Raw genomic sequence first — 18341 nt, 5'->3', positions numbered from 1 at the left:
GCAAGTAATTAATCAAACAAATTAGAGGATGTTAATGCAAAAATGAATGCTTTAAAGATGTTACCATATTAAAACATTCAGTTAAACAATACATCAAGTTGCCAAAGTGAACCTGTATTTATAGAAAAAAAAAATCATTGAACTGTGTGCACTTAAAAAAAAGGTATCATCAGTCCTCGTCTTAAAACAGTTTTAAAAAATGTAAGAATGCATCAACTTGGACCGATTTCATATATCCAAGCACAAAGAGCACACACATACATTAAATAGTTGAATATAAAAATAGAACTTCAAGATAAAAGCGGAACAGAAGTATGAACAAAGCCTATGTACAACCAGCCTGACAAAAGGCATCTCGGCTTGAAGGAAACTTGAATAGAAGAATATTAACATGACTGTTTTACATTTACAGAAATGCGTACAGTCTTATCAGCTCAAACATCAACTTCTGGCTGACACTCTGCACTAAGGCTGGCGTGATGGAACAGGCTCCCCATCTTTGCCTTCAAAGCTGGTGTCTAGCCCAGTGTTATTTGCAGAGGCCAAGTTGAATGCACTGGAGTTGTATTCGTAATGAGTGACACCAGGTGGCATGGACCAGCCAGTTGCCTGGGGTCTTGTGGGCACTGCAGTCTGGGTGGAACCAGAGGACCAGGATGGGTAGCCAGCAGTACCAGCTGTAGAGCTCATAGCAGCCAAATAGAAGGCCAGGTTCTGGGGAGCAGTCTTCTTGAAGGCTGCCTCCATCATGTGCTGGTTGTAATGCTCCTTTAGCTGGGGTCGGGCTTCTCCCTGATACTTAAAGAGAAACAACGGTAGTTCAGTATCTACTTTGGGAATAGATTAAAATGTATATAGCCTCATATCACAATATATTACTTGATCATGTTTCGTCTCGCCTTTAAAGCCACAACCAGACTATGGTACGGCCTCCTTTATGGACGTGTTGTTCTATGTCCAAGCCACTGTTTCTCTGTTATTGTTTAACAAGAAACTTGGGCAGGACGATTGTCAGATCTCATTTATAACGGCTTTCTAACTTTTTGCCCTCATAATCCACTGACGCAAATTTTTGTTCAGAATTCTATACAAATATGTAACTTTGTCCCAAAACAATATTTTAAACAGTATTTTTAAATATGAAAAATACACATATAATATGCAACCCAGGTATCATCGCCTAATGTGAAATTAGGAGTTACTTACAGGTTGGATATGTGCAGGTATGTTGTGGAAGATGGAGCCACGTACTGGGCTTTCCTTGTTGGTGGTGTAGCGCTCAGAAACCCAGCTGTTGTCTTTCTGATGTCGTCTTAGCTTCATTCTTCGGTTCTGAAACCATGTCTTAACCTTAAACAAAATGAAAGATCCAGATGAGTCAGAAATATACCACTAAATATATTTTGCTGTGAATATGATGCAGCAACCTTCCTTAATCCCTCACCTGTTTGTATGTCAGTCCCGTCAGTTCTGCCAGGTTCTTCATTTCAGCTGGGGTGAGGTACCTCTGCACACTGAAGCGCTGAACAAGAGTATTCATTTGACTCTCTGAGAAGGCTGCCCGGACCTTTCCTTTAGGGTTACTGACAGCAGTAGTGCTTGGATTCTTTGGGGCAGTTATAGGTGCATGTAGAGGGGCAGTGTTGTTGGTGCTGTCATTCCCTACGATGACAAAGGTCCTTGGCTCCTCCACGAGAGAGCTCGAAACATCCTCACTAGCATCGGGGCTTCTGCTGCTAGTCTCGTCGTCGAGATCTTTCTTTGCCCAGGTAACAGGGTCTGCCTGAGGAAGACTTCCTTCCCTGCTGCTGCCAGAACTCCATGAGTCTAAGTGAACAATTGGCGACTAACGTTAGTTTACATGGTCATTTTTGACATAATTCATGTTACAGTCTATGTAAAGGAAAAGTCCACAATATCATGCATCTTAATGATTCGCATACTTCACATTACTGCAAGTTTTTAGCCGTAGTGTACAAAAGCCAACTACTGGCATGTCTCTGATATTCTCAAGTTCTGTCGCGAGATGTCGCCACTCTGCCTTTCCGGGGGTCCAGGTAAAAAATAATTGGCGGGATATTATACACTCAAAAAACCAAGATGGAACTGAGTCGGACATCATGGACAAATCTAGCTGAAGAAATCATCACTTTTAACACCCAACTACACGTAAGCTAAAATTCAACAGCACGGTGGATCAATTGCTTTTCCTGCTAAACGGCAAAAAGGCGCGTTAACCTGGACTATGCATTACGCTTGTTAACGGGCTAATGTTAGCTTTGGAAATGCTAGCCTGGTTTACAAGAACACACCTGGTGAGGTGTGCGATTCAGAGTCACTGGTTGAATCGCATCCGGCCCGTTTGGTGTCGTGTTCCCGCACATCGTAGGCAGCCCGGTGTGGTCCGGCCAAGAGCAGACGGCCTGCCTGTGTGTCACCGAGGTAGACAACCCCTGAGCCCTGGTAGTGACAATGGCCGCTCACTGCATGCTCATCCGGACTGTGAGGCGGAGACTCTTCCCGGGTTCTGGCGGTAGATGCGTAGTAGGCCTGTGTCACTCCGGAACTGTAATTGCTCAAATCTTCAGCTTCGGCCCAGCTGGACAGGTTCCCGTGGTTTTGCTCGGGCCCGGGTTGGTACACGAGGCCGTAGGCGTAGGCATGGTAAGAAGGGTTATAGTTGTAACTTATCTGCGATTTCCAGTCTGCCATTTTTCTGAAACTACTTTCGTTGTGATCAAAATCTATAAAAAAATAAATAAATAAAGCAAAATAAAAAGTATATTTATAATACAGGAACGGCTAATTATTGCTGCCAAAAATGCAGATCCAGCTGGACAATCCCGGGGAACCGGAAAGGCAGATAAAAGCAAGTACCTGTCCAACTAAAACAAGTGAGGCCGCTCACTGTTCAAAAACTGCGCGCAGCTTTCCAGATGCTGTTTTTAAGGACGCGTGTGGGTGTGGGCAGGGATGTAGGTGGGTGTTATGATTTGAGCCAATCTCTTTGATTCACCCTCCATGGACGGCAGGAGTTCCCTTTCATTGGCCACCTAGATTATTCTCAAATTTCAAATGTATTTTTTTGTATTTGTAGTGGGGAAGTTGTAATGCTAGTGCAGTTACTAAATGCCAACAATTTTAACATCGACTAAAGCACTATTTGCAATGTTCAAATTATACACTAAATATCCTGAATTTCTTGATCTTTCTTAAGGGCTGTCTCAGTGTCACTGTTTAGAGTATAAGTCCACACAGTTAATATGACTTCGATTGAAATATGAAGTTTCTATATTAAAAACTTGGATTTGCAGGATAAGAGCCTGAGTGTGCTTTTGCATAATTACATATTATTGTAGCCCTGTGTTAAGAAGCATTTGTTTTTCAAAATAATGTTTATTATTGCAGCTAATCTGTTGAAATCCCTAGTCTAATCTAGCCTAGTCTTTGAATTAAAGTTTAGGAACTAAGTATCGATCGTTTTAGGGTGAAAGAAATTACCCAGCAGGGTCTGTCCTGTCAGAAGTGTTTGGTAAAAGGAATAGAAAGCAAAATACCTAATGGATATATATTTTGGGGGATTTAATCATTAGATAAATTACTGAGTAAAGTAGTAGTTTAGTATAGTACAAAAATCTATAACCATAACATTGTGTGGTTCATCCATAACCGTTTTGTCTCGAAGCTCTGTTTTGGGCGCTCAGATAGGCACCACTGGTGTGGGTTTGTGGTAGTTTGTTTACGGAGCACACACTCTACTATCAGAAACATCTTTTTATATCCTCAATAAAAAGGAAAGGGTGGTTTTGCAACTGGCTGAGACTGGCATTTGGTAAAGCAACGGCATTGGTATACAAAGCAAACTTCCCTGGCTGAATGAGTATATTGTGCAAAAAGTGCTTTCTAAGCAGCGAAGAGTTTGTGAGTTACAAAACAGTATTACGTCCCATTCTCTGTCAGCCAAATGAAATCAGCAACTATGAACATTAAATAAAAAGGTTGCTTAAGATTACTAGCCAAATATAGGTAATGTTGGATCGTAAATAACATGTTGCCTTATGTGCACATAATCTGTGCTTTTAGAAATTGGACATGAGTCAGATTTTTTTCCCCAATGGCATGATTAATTGTGATAATTAATGTTATGAGCTTCAGCCCCCTATCAATAGACTAAATATATAATTTGTCTATCTGGCATGGATAGTAAATGAAGAACTTGTACTCCTTAGTCATTTATTGTTGATAATTAACAACTCAAAATATAAATCTTAGGCAGTGGACCCAATTACTAAGGGGCATTCCTTAGAATATTACCTGCTCTCTGTAAAGAGTAACACGTTTAGGCCTCAAACTTGATTTTAAAAACAAGTGTTAAAAACAGAGACTATAGCTACAAATCCCAACATCCCCCATACAGATTGGACGTGTTGACGTAAACTGCTTTAACCTCTATTTGCAATCCTTTTCACAAAGATGAATAGAGTAGCCTTCACGTTACTGTCCAAGTGGTTGTTTGTGTTCCTCCTCCTTGGCTGTATTGACTTGGTAATGAGTCAGTTAGTGATGCAATGCTGTGAGAACAGTGAGCCTAATGGGCACATTAGCATTTCTACTGATCTCTGCTCGGACAGGGTGTGTTTTTCTGATCTTGAATGAGTCAAGACATACACAAGGGGGTTTATGGTTTAAGTGTGAATAGGGGGTGGGTGAACAGGTGTGCACTGCATTAGCATTGTTATGTGCTAAGAGGGCTACAGATTGGCCTTTGATGACAAGGACCTGAAGTGAATTTTGTAAGTGTGTTTGTTAGGCACAGCTCCTATTGAAAAGTTAAAGTAGCCACATGAACAATATTATTCATATCATTTAAGTTTTTCTTAGCCTCCTAGAATAAATCTCTAAAATAACAGGTCTCTTACTGTCTTAAGTTGACAAGTTACAAGTTAACAAGTGATATCAAATAATGAACTGAAGTTGTGTTCTCAGCAAGGGTGTTTTGGGTGTTCTCTTTTGTTGTATTAAAAGTGTGCAAATTAAAATTTTTGTTTGTCTTTACCAAACTGACCTGGGCCTGCAGCAACAAGGCACTTTCAATCTTCATTTTGCAATCTTTTCCTCTAATTTAAACAGTGTGTTTTACATGCAGTAATATTAAGGTATTTAACTTAGTAAAGTGGTCATACAACAATACAAAGAAAATGTTGTTTATTTTAATAACAAATATAAAGGCAATCGATTTAAAGTAAAACTAATATGATGGGTAAAATTACTTATATAAAATGGTCCATTTCAGTGCTGTATTATAATCACTGATTAAGGTGAGCATAACTTTAATGTGGTAGCTGGTCATATTGAGATTTTACACCTCGATCCACGTATTTCTGAAACATTAACTGATTAGTCGATGGATAGAAAAGGGACAACTGTAATAATCTTTAGAATTCTTTAACTCCAGCTTCTGAGATGTCATATTCTCTGTAAACTGGCATTGGACTGTCATGATTAAGTGACATTTTATTTTTTCAAAACATGAACACATTAACCATTATGAAAATCTTTTGTAGTGAATTTTTTTTCTCCATTTAACTTCAATTTGCAAATAGGCGGTTTATCAGTAGGACATTACATCTTCCGAAATGACCATACAGTTGAATTAACATCACTTTAAAACAATTTCAATAAAACAGAACATTCTTAACTCAATAAAATGTATTGCGGAACTCTTGTATTTGACTGAATTATTACCGTTTTAGTAAGGCCAACCTAAATTACTAAAACTGTATTTTTGTTTAGCCCTGTTTTACTACTACTATCGATTTCGAATTGCTGCATCATGTCCTCCTCTCCAATTGTAGGCGCTGTTTTTCTTTGCTCATCAGGCTAAAAATTGCAGGTCCCTTTAACTCAACTCACATGGAACTCTGGGCCGGTTCTGCCCCGCGTGCTGGCAGTGGAAGCACTAACGGACCCGAGTGAGCTGGATGCTACAATCTGTCAGACTCTCCGTTTCGGCGTGAACACAGCATACGTATCCTTCGATTCATAAAGTTAATTTTCACGGCGAGCTCTTCAATCAGCGTTAAAAGCTGCCCAGAGAACTTTTGTTTACATATCTGACTGGTATAGCCAACTTGAGTTATCGTTGGTCACAACGCTGCGGGAGGACAACTCGTCTGTCTAGCTTACTTTATTAGAAATATAAAGGTTAACGTTAACGGTCGCTACAGTTTAACCGAAGGTGATAGCTGAGCTGTCAAGATGACCGAGAAACTTGAGCAAATTCTTTCAGAGCTGACACAGCCCGACAATGCAGTTATTCAGCAGGTAACGCCACGAAGAACTTTCTTAACTTAGCGGCTTGTTAGACAGACGACAACTTTGAAACGTAACTGCTTGCGTTGTACAATTGGCTAACTAGCTGACCGTTAAAAAACGTCTTTTAACAGACTGCTAGCTAACTGCCAGACAACTTGTCTTCAATGAACTCCATTGCGTTCTAACGCTAGTAGCTGTGAACTATCAGTGAAGGAGCTAACTTCATATTATTCAAGGAAATACATTCTTGTGCTATGAACCATTTGATCCCAAGTTGCGACGTTATATCTGTTGGTGCTATATGATATCTAAATCTAAAGTAAGATCGATTTCATCCCTTTTTAGGCCACAGCCCAGCTGAAACAGGCTTTCAAAGACCCAGCCATTATACCAGCCCTGTGTGCTGTCATGAGTGGCTCCCAAAACCCTCAGGTATTTGTGTGTGTGTGTGTGTGTAAGAGAGAGAGAGAGGTGTCAGCTTTTACTTCATGTGTTTTCATCTTTGTAAACTACCTTAAATCCTTTCCTGATTTTACAGATTCGTCAGTCAGCTGCAGTGATGATAAGAGTGAGAGTCAAAAAACACTGGAAGAAGATCAGCCCTAATGACAGAGAGAGGTTTGCCCACTAGTTTTTTTTTAAACTAAAAATGTTTTAACTATATACTGCACCAAATTGTTGTAGTGTACATTGTGTTGAAAGTGAGTTGTAATTGTGATGTTTGCCTTTAATCATATAGCCTCAAGGCAGTGGTGCTGCAGGCCTTCATGCAGGAAACAGAGTAAGCTGTTTTGTCTTAAAAACTGACTTTGTCTTAAATGATCAAGTTTTCTGTTGTAAATGTGTTTGTTACATAGCCATACAAATCTCAAAAGCCATGTACATCATACATATGTCCATGTGTCTCTTTGGTTTTTTTTTACAGGCACACAGTGCAGCACTCGCTCTCCCAGCTTTGTGCAGTGATGGTCAAACATGAGACACCAGACCGCTGGCCTGCCCTTCTTCAGCTCCTCAACGAATCCACCAAAAGCAGCAACCCTCATGACAGACAGGTACTGGACTCCTCAAACATGTATTATCTATGGCTACAAATACGGCAACGGCACTTATTGTTTAACATTGTCAATAAAAGCATTTGAAAATCACTGCTCTTCTGTCCTAACAGATTGGACTTCTGCTGCTGAATAAGGTGATGGAGTCGAACCCTGAACCTTTCAAGCCTCACTACTGCCAGCTGCTACAGCTGTTTAGCACTGTTCTACAGGACCACAACAACCCAACAGCCTTGTACTACTGCATCCTCACCCTAACAGCCATAACTGCATACACTGGCACAGAAGAGATGGTGAGGCAGTGTTACTGTTTTAACCTTGACATTTTACCAGAACAAAGATTCAGATAGTATATAGAAACTCTGACAGGAAATTATCATTTGAACATGAAGAAGACACTTCATAATGACTGACCTGACATCTGTTGCTCTACAGAACCAGATGCGTTCCATCATTCCATGTCTGATTGTTGCTCTGAAACACCTCATCAAGGCAGATCAGGTGATGTGAATTATTTTAAAGACATTTATTGCTGTCTCTGTTGTCAGATAAGTGTATTCATTGTGATGGATAAATAAAGCCTGTTAAAATATTTGGTTTATCTGTGTCTGCACAGGAAAAAGCCAGCGAGGCCATGGAGGTGTTTAACGAGCTCATGGAGAGCGAGGTGTCCATTATCGTCCCTCATATTTCCGATATGGTCCGCTTCTGTTTGGAGGTGGGAACTTCATGTTTGAATCCTGCCTTTTATTTTCAGTCTGTGTTCTGAAATGGTGTTCATGTAAGTGCTTGAAAGGTCATTCTAAAAAATGAGAACATTGCTGAATTAAATCTTTGTTTCAGGCGGGCAGTGACACCACTCTGAACGACTCCTTGCGGGTGAAAGCACTCTCTTGTATTACCTTCCTGATCAAGTTGAAGAGCAAGGTGAAGTCACACATCAGCTGCTATAAATAACTGTCCTTTATCTTTCCTTCTGTTTGTAATGAGTGAGAACGATAAAGAATATGACAAAAGGTATCTAAGCTATCTGTTTTCATGGTGCCGCTCAATCCCTCTGGATCTGTTTTGGGAAAACCTGAAGGCACATATCCTTTTATTCTCTAAGATGTCAAAGATTTTGTTAACGGCATTTTGGTGATAACCTCATCAATAATGATTCTTCTTTTAATCATAATGGTATATGAAATAGCTTTCAGAGGTACAGATAAATTAGACAACATAAACTGGACACCTTTTTATTAGCCTAAATATGATGTAGTATTCAGATCTCATGTAATTGCATGTTTTATGATTGAATGCATATCAGGAATAGTAATGTTATTTTAACCAAAAAACAAAGATCTTGAACTTTTTCTCGTCTTTTTAGACGGTGCTGAAGCAGAAACTGCTGAACCCCATCCTGCAGGCCATCTTCCCTGTGCTGGTTGCAGCTCCCCCACCTGGTGAGCAGGACCCAGACGATGAGGAGGACGACAGTGGAGATGGCACAGACAATGACAATCCCAAACACTGTGCTGCTCAGGTGTGGAGAAGTTATTTGTGTCAATAATGTGTTCTTCTTTTTTTGAACAATATCTCTTTTGGAACAACCCTAAGGAGTTGCAAGGAAGGTTAAACTTAATGAATTGTTGTTGTCATGTTATTTCCAGATAATTGACACCATGGCACTCCACATGCCCCCTGAGAAACTGTTTCAGCAACTGGTAAGTCTTCTGTAAGCCTATGTGAACAATTACAAATCGGTTTTGTTTAGCTGAACTTTCTTTTCTTTTTGAATTTTTTGCTGCCATTTTTGTATATCCAGTTGAGTTTTATTTCTCAGGGGACTCCTTTGACATTTAAAGTTATTTTTAAACAATATCACTCAATGCAGATTATTATAATTGAATATAAGCCCTTACTCAGGTACCGGTTTCTTGATAATGTAATCCATTGCGTCTTCTTTTTTAGATGCCCCTCACTCAGGCCTGCCTTGCAAGTGAAAACCCCTATCAGAGGAAGGGTGGCCTCCTATGTCTTGCTGTGCTGGCTGAAGGCTGTGCTGACCACATACGCACCAAGTACGTCCAGCTGTTGTTTAAAATACTCCCTCTGCCTGTCTGTGCATCCGTCTGTCCACTTATTTCTTTCTTCCTTTGTGGACTCAATGTCTTGGTTTGTTCGCGTTGGCCTTTTATCAAAAGTCACCAGGATTTGAGTGTATTCCTCTTTGTCATTATTGCTGCTAGGATGCTGTCATCAGTGCTGCAGACAGTGTGCCAGAGTCTTTCTGACAGCAATCAAGTGGTGCGCAGTGCCAGCCTTTTTGCCCTAGGACAGTTCTCCGAACATTTACAGGTTAGTCAACACACGCATCACAGCGTCACATTTTTGTCCCGTTGCTATTAACATTTTTCTGACATTATGATTATTATATTGACAACAGATTTGCCGTATTTGTCAACAGAGCTGTCAATCATCCTTTTGACATCATCAAATAACTAATTGAAAATAAACTTGTCAGATGGACACTTGGATGTAAATCAGCATGATAAGAAGTAATTATAATGACAGAAACCATGTTTGAGAAAAAAAATGTTGGCATGTATTTTTATTTTATAGTTTGACTCATGTCCCATCTAATAACATGGAGGAGGCGGGCTTTATGACCTATAATGCAGCCAGTCAGCAGGGCACACTCAAAATATTTTGGCTTCACTTTTAGGGAGCTGTCATGTCATCCATGTTTTATACAGCCTATGGGCGACACCTTTGATTGTTTGCCTTCATCTTAATTAGTTTCTTTTTCTTTGGATTTTCACTTCTTTTTGAAGTTGTATCTGTAGTCATCGATCTTTTCTTTGTTTGTTCAGCCATAGTAGATTACTGTTTACTCGCTACACTTGCAGAGACCGGAAAAGCAGCCGCTTAGCTCCGCCTACCCTCTCTGGCAGACCAACCCCTGCTGGGTGATGGAACGTGTCACTAGCTGGGAGCGACAGACACCCATTCCATAATAATACTATATACTGTAAATGCGAAGGCTTTCATCAGTGGGTCCTAGGCTCAATCACCATTGTGTAACCTCATTCGGCGATAGACAGTGACTTTTCATTAAATGAAAATCTTCAGAAAAATCTCATCTTTCATGTGAAGCTGCTTTAGTCGGCGTTTTTACTGGTTTTATTACCTGGTCAGTTTGTTTTAGAAAGGAGAAGAATTCAGCTCAGTTCAACTTCCTGAGGAAAGCTGAGGTAACGTTAGAGGCAGCTAGTCTTGCTGCTCCTGACCTGCTGTTTTCCCTAAAGCGTTGGAGGAACACAGATTTTATAATGACACTGCTTAATTAAAGAAGCCCTGAATAACGTTACATTCTCCGCTAACGCTACATTGTTGTGTTTGGCTATCATCACAACATAAATGACTGGAAATCAGTTCTTCTTTGCAGCTCTAAAACACTAGTTACCTGTTGCAGCCATAATATCTTATCTTTATGGTGATAGTACAGCACGGCTCCAGCTGTGTAGGCTACATGTTTTGTCTCTGAGAAGAAGACATGATTTCCAGTGACAGTTTTTATTTGGGGAATTTATTCAGGTATAAGATCAGTGCCCGGACTGGTGTACTTGCCAATACCCGATCCCAAACTTCTAGTTTGTAGCGGAGCCATATTCCGGTATCAGAACTCTTCAAATGACAGTACAATATCACATCTGTTGGCATTGATTCATTTTGATTTATGGTACAATTTAATTACCGTAGTTCACCTGTAAATCTATACCTGTAAATGTATATATTCATTTATTTTTATCGTGGTTAAAATGAATTTTTTGATGCCTGTTTTCAACGGTTCACTCTGTTTTTTTACTGTTTTTCCCAGCCTGAAGTGAGCAAGTACTGTGCAGAGTTAATGCCTTTGCTACTAGGCTACCTTTCATCCTTGAACCAGGCCAAGGTTGGCCATGTTACTAAGGCCTTTTATGCCTTAGAGAACTTCATGGAGAACCTAGGTAAGCTGAAAAAAGGTTCATGCAATGAGAGACACAGTAGCACACAGCAGACATTGCACACAGACTGTAATGAACATTACGTTTTTTAATTGAGTTGTTTAGCTGATTCAGGTTACAAAAAAGTTGACATTATACAAGATGCAATTAATTATTTCTCATTGTTAGTTAGTTCTTATAGCCAAAACTTTTGTCATCCATTGTTTTTTGAGCATGCTTTATCTTTTTTTCCTTTTTTGCAAACAGGAGCAGATATTGAGCCTTACCTGCCCACCCTGATGGAAACTATGTTGTCTGCCCTGAACAACACTGACAACCTCAAGATAAAAGAGCTCGCTGTGTCCGCCATAGGTGCCATAGGTAAGAAGCTTTCAAACATTTGTCCGAATAATTGAACAAGAAAGTATTCATACACTTTTTTTCCTGATTATATTTATTTATTTAAATTATATATATATATTTATTTATATTTAAAATCAAAAAGTTAAGCTTAACACCTTATATCATCAACAAAAACACAACATTGTCATTTTTGGTACATTGTCAACATGCTAAGTCTTGGTCCAATATGACACAAATTCTGCTTGAAATGAATGAGTGAATCACTTTCTTAACAGCCAATGCTGCCAAGGAGCTGCTGGTTCCCTATTTCCCTCCAGTTATTGAAAGCCTGAAGGGCTTCCTGACAGCCACCACAGAGGAGATGAGGTCTCTGCAGACTCAGTCCTTGGGTAGGTACATCCCAAAGGAAAAGAAAGACATTGTGATATTTCTCTATCTTATCTTAGATACCATATACCCTGGTAGCATGTTCTCCAGGCAGATACATTATTTTCTATTGTTACTGTTAGGGAAAGAAAGCTTGCATCTCACTATGGATCATCTTTTTTCCTTAGATACACTCTCAGTGCTAGCCCGTACCGTCGGTAAAGATGTGTTCAGTCCCCTCGCTGCAGAGTGTGTTCGGCTGGGCCTCAACCTCACTGACACCATTGATGACCCTGACCTGAGGCGTTGCACGTATGCTACTTAGTTTGTAAAATTGTTTTTATACATTTTTCTTTTTGTGTCCACTAAATGAACCAGTCCATAAACTGTTAGTTAAATGCTTAAATTGCACATCATACAGACTTGGATATACTCATTGTTATTATTTACAGACAATAAAGTATAATATATGATTTCATAATTTCATTCCAGATATAATTTTGTTTACTGTAACCTTTTCATCACTTCTGTCTACCAGGTACAGTCTATACTCTGCTGTATCCACAGTCAGCCCAGAGTGCCTGACTCCTCACCTAACTGCCATTACGACAGTTATGCTGCTCGCTCTCAAGTCTAATGAAGGAATTACGGTATAAAGCATCATAACAACACTTTGATACCTACACTGTCCAAAGTTTAAATAAAGTTTAAATAAATTTCACATCCTCTGTCATCCATTAAGGCCCACCTTGAAGAGGACAAGACATTTGTCCTTCTTGATGAAGATGATGATGATGACCATGAAGAAGCAAAAGATGATGATCATATTCTGGAAGATGAACCTGAGACCGATGTTCATGATGTTGCAGGGTAGGAGTCACACACATGCTCACACATATGCATGTATATTAACTTTATTATTTATTTACTAACACTGTTGGACAAAAGACTGCTCTTACTCTGTCTAATTCTGCTTTTCCATCATTTAGGTTCAGTGTAGAAAATGCCTACATTGATGAAAAGGAGGATGCGTGTGAGGCACTGGGAGAGATTGCCTTTAGCACCGGGTAACAGATTCTCACATAGAATCCATTCTATACTGTCAAAAATGTTGTTACAACCTTCACTCATTAGATATATGTGAATGTATGTCCCCAATTGTAATGCTTTAGGTAATGAGAATAATAAGTTTTGAATTAATTTGCTGTCTAATTTTGATACATATGTTCATAAAAAGGCTTCGATGGCTGACACTCTGTCAGAGATTTGTTTTGTGTGTTGTTAACTGTTATTGATGTGTTTCCCACTGACAGTGCTGCCTTCCAGCCTTTCCTGGAGTCCAGTTTCCAGCAGGTTTACGAGATGAGAGATGTGAGTAATTCTGGCTGGCTACTCAACCTAGTCGTCCCTCTCTGTCTCTCTATGTTCTGTACAGGGCACTCTAACGCCGGGAACACACCGGACGCCGGAGCGCCGTGAATAGCCGCGAAGCGCCGAGAGGCGGAGCCAGTTTCCTTTCGGCGCTCATGTTAACCGATTGTGTCGTTCGCACCAGGCGCGCCGCGGCCGGCTCGCGCCCTGCAGCGATCGTTTCGGCGTCTGGTCTATTTTTTGCGCGAGCCGCGAGCGATCGCGTCAATCCTGGCAGGAAGTCACACATGAAACAACGAGAGAATCCGGTCAATTTTCAAAATTAAAACAATTTTCAAAATAAAACACCGCGATTGACAAATGCGATGTTATATTTGTGTGCTTTTATATATTTGTCAGTATCTAAACAGCGCGAGAGAGATGAAGATACACACAGACACAGACACAAACAAACACAGACATAGACACACACACAGACACAGACACACAGGAACACACAAGAAAGAGAGAGACACAAAGTGGACTGGCTATAGGGGGTGCGGGCAGGGTGTCAAAACACACACGCAAACAGAGAGAGAGCATGATGAAAACATGAAAACAGCTCCAAACGTGAGTTAACGACAGCTGAGGAGCAGAGGCGCTGAGGCGCTTGTCGACCGGCGCGGAGAAATGCGCGTCTGGTGTGAACGGAAGTGCTCCGGCTCGCGCGCGATTTTCGTTGCGCGGCGCTTCGCAGCGCTTCGGCATCCGGTGTGTTCCCGGCGTAAGCCCACTATGAGGTTAAAGTCGGCATGTTAATAGTAGCAAATTTAGACAAACTTTCCCTGGCCATAGTTTAGGTTTTGGTTTGTCTCTCAACCTGTGAAACCATAAATCTGTGTCTGGAGCGTTGAATATTTTCTCTATTCAACAACACCCTTTGTGAACTGAGCTGTAACCTGATCCTTTTTTTGTTACCTCCATCACTTACCTTCTACTCTAGTTCCCCCATGAGGATGTCCGCAGGGCAGCATTTGGAGCCATGGGCCAGTTTTGCCGAGCTCAGCACCAAGTTTGGAAGGAAAATCCCACTGAGGCCAACCACCAGGGTAAAGCCTCCCTCCTCAGGAACTCTACACTACTGTTATTATTTTAAGGAAATACAGAAATACACAGTGCTGCTTTCTGCTAGAGTGGGTATTATCAATGAACAGATGTAGATGGATTCTATAAGATAATATTGCAAACATTAAAGTAGAGGTGAGCTAATTTAGTAAGACTGTGGTGCAGGCATTAGTTCTGTTGACTTGAATCTATCCCTCCTCATTACTTCATATATTATATCCCTCCCCCAGCTCTACTGAAGTTGCTGGATGTGGTGCTTCCTTGCTTTGTGGAAACGGTGCGAACAGAGCACGAGCGCCAGGTCGTTATGGGCGTCCTGGAAACCATGAACAATGTCATCAAAACCTGCAAGGAGGAGGTTTTCAAAAACCCTTTACGTCTTAAGGAGATCAGCTACGTCATCCGCGATGTGCTCAAGAAAAAGGTTAGAAGAGGAGGAGGCTGATCGATAGGGGAGGGGCCTTTCTGTGTTATCTGTGAGATCACCCATTTTTTGTAACCATCGTTTCTCTCTGTTCAGACAATTTGTCAGGACGGTGGTGGTGATGAAGCTGAAGATGAAGATCAACAGGTTCGCTCCCTCACACATCAAAGGGATCTTATGAAGTCACCACAACCATTTTGAATGTGTTTTAGCATTTTATAGAAGCTCATCTCGTACTATGAAGGTCAATGAATAGAACAAAGCACTGTTAGAGCAAGGTTTCAATTCCCTCTGTGGCATCCCTATTGAAGTGTATGCCCTAATATCCACAAAACTGCTTCTTTGAGATGGAGGTTTTGCACTAATTGTTTCCACATTCCTGTATCCACATCGCTGTCTGTTTACTCAGTGTTCTTTCTGCTTCAGGCAGAGTATGACGCCATGCTCCAAGAGTTTGCAGGGGAGGGAATTCCCCTGCTGGCATCTTCCGTACCTGCAGACAACTTCGCCCCTTTCCTCAACGACCTGCTGCCTCTCATCATGAGCAAAGCTGTGAGTCTGGACTCAATGACAAAAACAGGAGTTCAACATAAGTGTATTTATTCAGACACATTTTTTCCACCTCAAAATTATGCAATGATGCTTTACTTCCTGCAACTGCAGGGGCTGTTTTAAAAAGTGCAGCGACAAGGAGAGGTTGTAAATCTTTTGCAAATGACATGGAAAGGATCAGAATATTTTTAGGGTACTAACAATTGATAGTAAGCCGGGATAATATTTAGGTTTTTTTCCTTTTGTTCAGCGTCACGCTGATTCGTTGTCTTTCTTCCTCAAAAGAAATCCACTTGCACGGTGGCAGACCGGTCCTTCTCCGTGGGTACGATTGGAGAAATCCTGCAGGCCCTGGTGAGCGTGTCTGGCGGCCAGGGAGTGGCAGGCAGACTGTCCAATCGTTTGCTGCCTGTGCTGGTAGCCGGAGTGAGGGACAGTGATGCTGAAGTTCGCAACAACAGCGTGTTTGGACTGGGTTGTCTGGCTCAGGCAGCTGGACCCATTGTTGTATCGTATCCTTCTGTATGTTTGTATGTTTTTCTCTAAGTGTAGGTGTTGTAAATGATTGCATCACACAGGGTTGTTCCTTAGTGAGGTTTATTCCAGAGACTATCCCATGATGCTGTCAGTGTTTTCCAACATGCTGACCAAAGAGTCAGACCTCAGGGTGATTGACAACCTGTGCGCTGCCCTCTGCAGGATGATCATAAGCAACGTGGAAGCCGTCCCTCTGGAGCAGGTATGTTTCCAGCTTTCATCTTTCCCGTCATTGTGCAATCACAAGCAATCTTTACTGCTGACAACACCTTTTAACATGCAGCAAATTCACTAACAACTCAAGAGAGGCAACAACAGTGTCTGATGTGTGCAGTGGAAACTAATAGAAATGGCTTGATGTGTTCCCTTAAAGGTTGTGCCTGCTCTGGTGGCTCAACTTCCCCTCAAAGAGGACTTGGAGGAGAACAAGACGGTGTTCAGCTGCCTGGCTTTGCTCTACACACACAGTCCTGCTCTGGTACAGTACCAACACTGTTTACAACTGCTTTGACAATCCCCGTGTAGAGGAAGTATGTGTTAAGATTCTGTTTTCATTGGGATCCAAGCTAGTTACAACATAAGCAGTAATATTAAGTAAAGAGTTGTCCTCCATAAAAGGTGTTTCCTGCCTTGCAGAAAGCTATATTTTGTTTGGGGTGTGCAAGCAACAAAGCTACATTCATTTGTTACAAGTTCTCCTTCAGTGCGCCTTCTCATGCCTGAAATTGGGGATCATGATGTTGAGGTTCTCTAGTAAACAAAAACATGTAATAAAGTGAAACGGTATAATGCTGGAGCAGCTTTTCAAATGTTCAAAAAGATCCTACCAAGCTTTGTTTGTACCATTATCAGGACAGTCTTTCTTCATTTTTATTTTTATTTTTATTTTTACTAAAGTATCACTTCAACATATTGTACAGGCATACAGTGTTTTCAAACTCTCTACATCAGGCAATCCTAAATAAGTTTGACAAACATTAGCAAATTAACTACAGTCCGACAAAGCGTCCGATCAGTTTTAACAAACATCAAACAAGTGCTTCAGAGAGAATCCCAAAATATATAGTTCCTCAGATGTTGCCTTAAATTGGTGGATGGATTTGGACACACATGTTGAACATTGTTACCACATTTTTTTTTTGACCTCTAGGTAGTGAAGCTGATGAAGCCCATAGTTGCTGCTTCCAGTCATGTCTTTGGCAACAAGGATGTTGAGGAAGGTAAAAATGTCTTTCTATTTTCTCTGTCAGCCACTTAAACTGAACTAAGTGCTAAAACAAAAGTATTGTTGCTTCTATAGTTATTGAAAAAAAAATCATGACGCTTCAAACTTTTCTCACTTAACAGAGTTGAACGTTTTCCCTCATTGAGTATCCTCAGACTGTCTGCACAGCACTTATCAGCATTCTGTTGTAACGTTCCTCCTTTAGCTATCCATCATCAGTGTTTTTCCTGTCATCGCTTAACTCTTCCTTTCTCTTCCCCACCACAGACGCCCAGAACACTTTGGCCATGCTGATAAAAGAATTTGCCCAGCACCACACTGCAGACTTCCAAGCAGCTGTCACCTCACTACCTGGAGAGCAGCAGACCAAACTTGGCGTGGCCATCTCTGGCTCGTAGCCCTCGCACATCCTGCCACTCTCGCGTGAAAGCCAGCAAAAAAAAGATGCATTTTTATACTGTAGGTGGAAAATGGGACAGTTATTGGAGACTTTTCCCCCAAATTGATCTAAATACAGCACTTCAACCATTCTTATATAGTTATCACATTTGGAAGTTACGGTTCTGAATATTACCTTTTAATTTATTTCCTTATATGCATGCCAATTTCAAATTTTATTATTTTAAGAGTTAGGGTTTACCATCCTGTGTTGTTACCATTGTATTTTGTTTCCCTTTTACTTCTGTAAAGTGCTTATATGAATTACTACTGTCCCCTTTTTTGCCACTGTTTGTACAGACTTCTGGCTTTACTCTCGGAGAGTGAAGCAATGACTTAGATCTCCTAATAAATGTTATTTTCACTCTCATCTCCCAGTGTAAGTCTGTGGACTTGAAACGTGTGATCATTATGCTATCCCCTCATACTGTGGCCTCACTCAGAAATGTATCTGCTGCTTCAAAGGGGTTCTCTCATGGGCCAACACTGCAGCTGTGTGTTGTGTGAACTCTGGCAGAAATACTGCAGCGAAAACCCCCAGAGCACTCTGACTTACTGAACAGACTGAGCTAATAGGCTACACTCGAAAACCAGCACTTATTTTACCCTCCGTACAGTCTATT

General features: G+C 40.9%; 2 protein-coding genes across 2 annotated transcripts; one reads left to right on the top strand and one right to left on the bottom strand.

The window, feature by feature from the left end:
• Nucleotides 1-465: 465 nt before the first annotated feature.
• On the bottom strand, nucleotides 466-2712 carry nanog (nanog homeobox). Its single transcript, XM_069667859.1, has 4 exons — nucleotides 2313-2712; nucleotides 1445-1827; nucleotides 1207-1350; nucleotides 466-798 (listed from the first exon to the last, which is right to left on the bottom strand). Exons 1-4 carry the CDS (start codon nucleotides 2710-2712, stop codon nucleotides 466-468), a joined length of 1260 nt encoding a protein of 419 aa, XP_069523960.1.
• A 3321-nt stretch (nucleotides 2713-6033) lies between these two features.
• On the top strand, nucleotides 6034-18058 carry ipo4 (importin 4). The gene is made up of 30 exons (XM_069667397.1): nucleotides 6034-6324; nucleotides 6661-6747; nucleotides 6854-6933; nucleotides 7055-7096; nucleotides 7241-7370; nucleotides 7484-7663; nucleotides 7806-7871; nucleotides 7987-8088; nucleotides 8214-8297; nucleotides 8740-8895; nucleotides 9023-9076; nucleotides 9324-9433; nucleotides 9602-9710; nucleotides 11233-11362; nucleotides 11606-11719; nucleotides 11977-12090; nucleotides 12256-12379; nucleotides 12606-12717; nucleotides 12810-12937; nucleotides 13057-13134; nucleotides 13381-13438; nucleotides 14421-14526; nucleotides 14773-14966; nucleotides 15063-15113; nucleotides 15393-15518; nucleotides 15804-16030; nucleotides 16125-16257; nucleotides 16429-16533; nucleotides 17206-17275; nucleotides 17548-18058. The coding sequence occupies exons 1-30, from the start codon at nucleotides 6259-6261 to the stop codon at nucleotides 17676-17678; spliced, it is 3267 nt and encodes a 1088-aa protein (XP_069523498.1). The 5' UTR covers nucleotides 6034-6258; the 3' UTR covers nucleotides 17679-18058.
• The last annotated feature ends 283 nt before the right edge of the window (nucleotides 18059-18341 follow it).

This window comes from Semicossyphus pulcher, unplaced genomic scaffold (assembly GCF_022749685.1).
Source record: "Semicossyphus pulcher isolate SPU_LCO1_2020_fin unplaced genomic scaffold, fSemPul1.0.p SCAF_18, whole genome shotgun sequence".
Lineage (NCBI taxonomy): Eukaryota > Metazoa > Chordata > Actinopteri > Labriformes > Labridae > Semicossyphus > Semicossyphus pulcher.
Note: the sequence above shows the minus strand (reverse complement) of the source record. Positions and strands in the feature narration are given on the sequence as shown.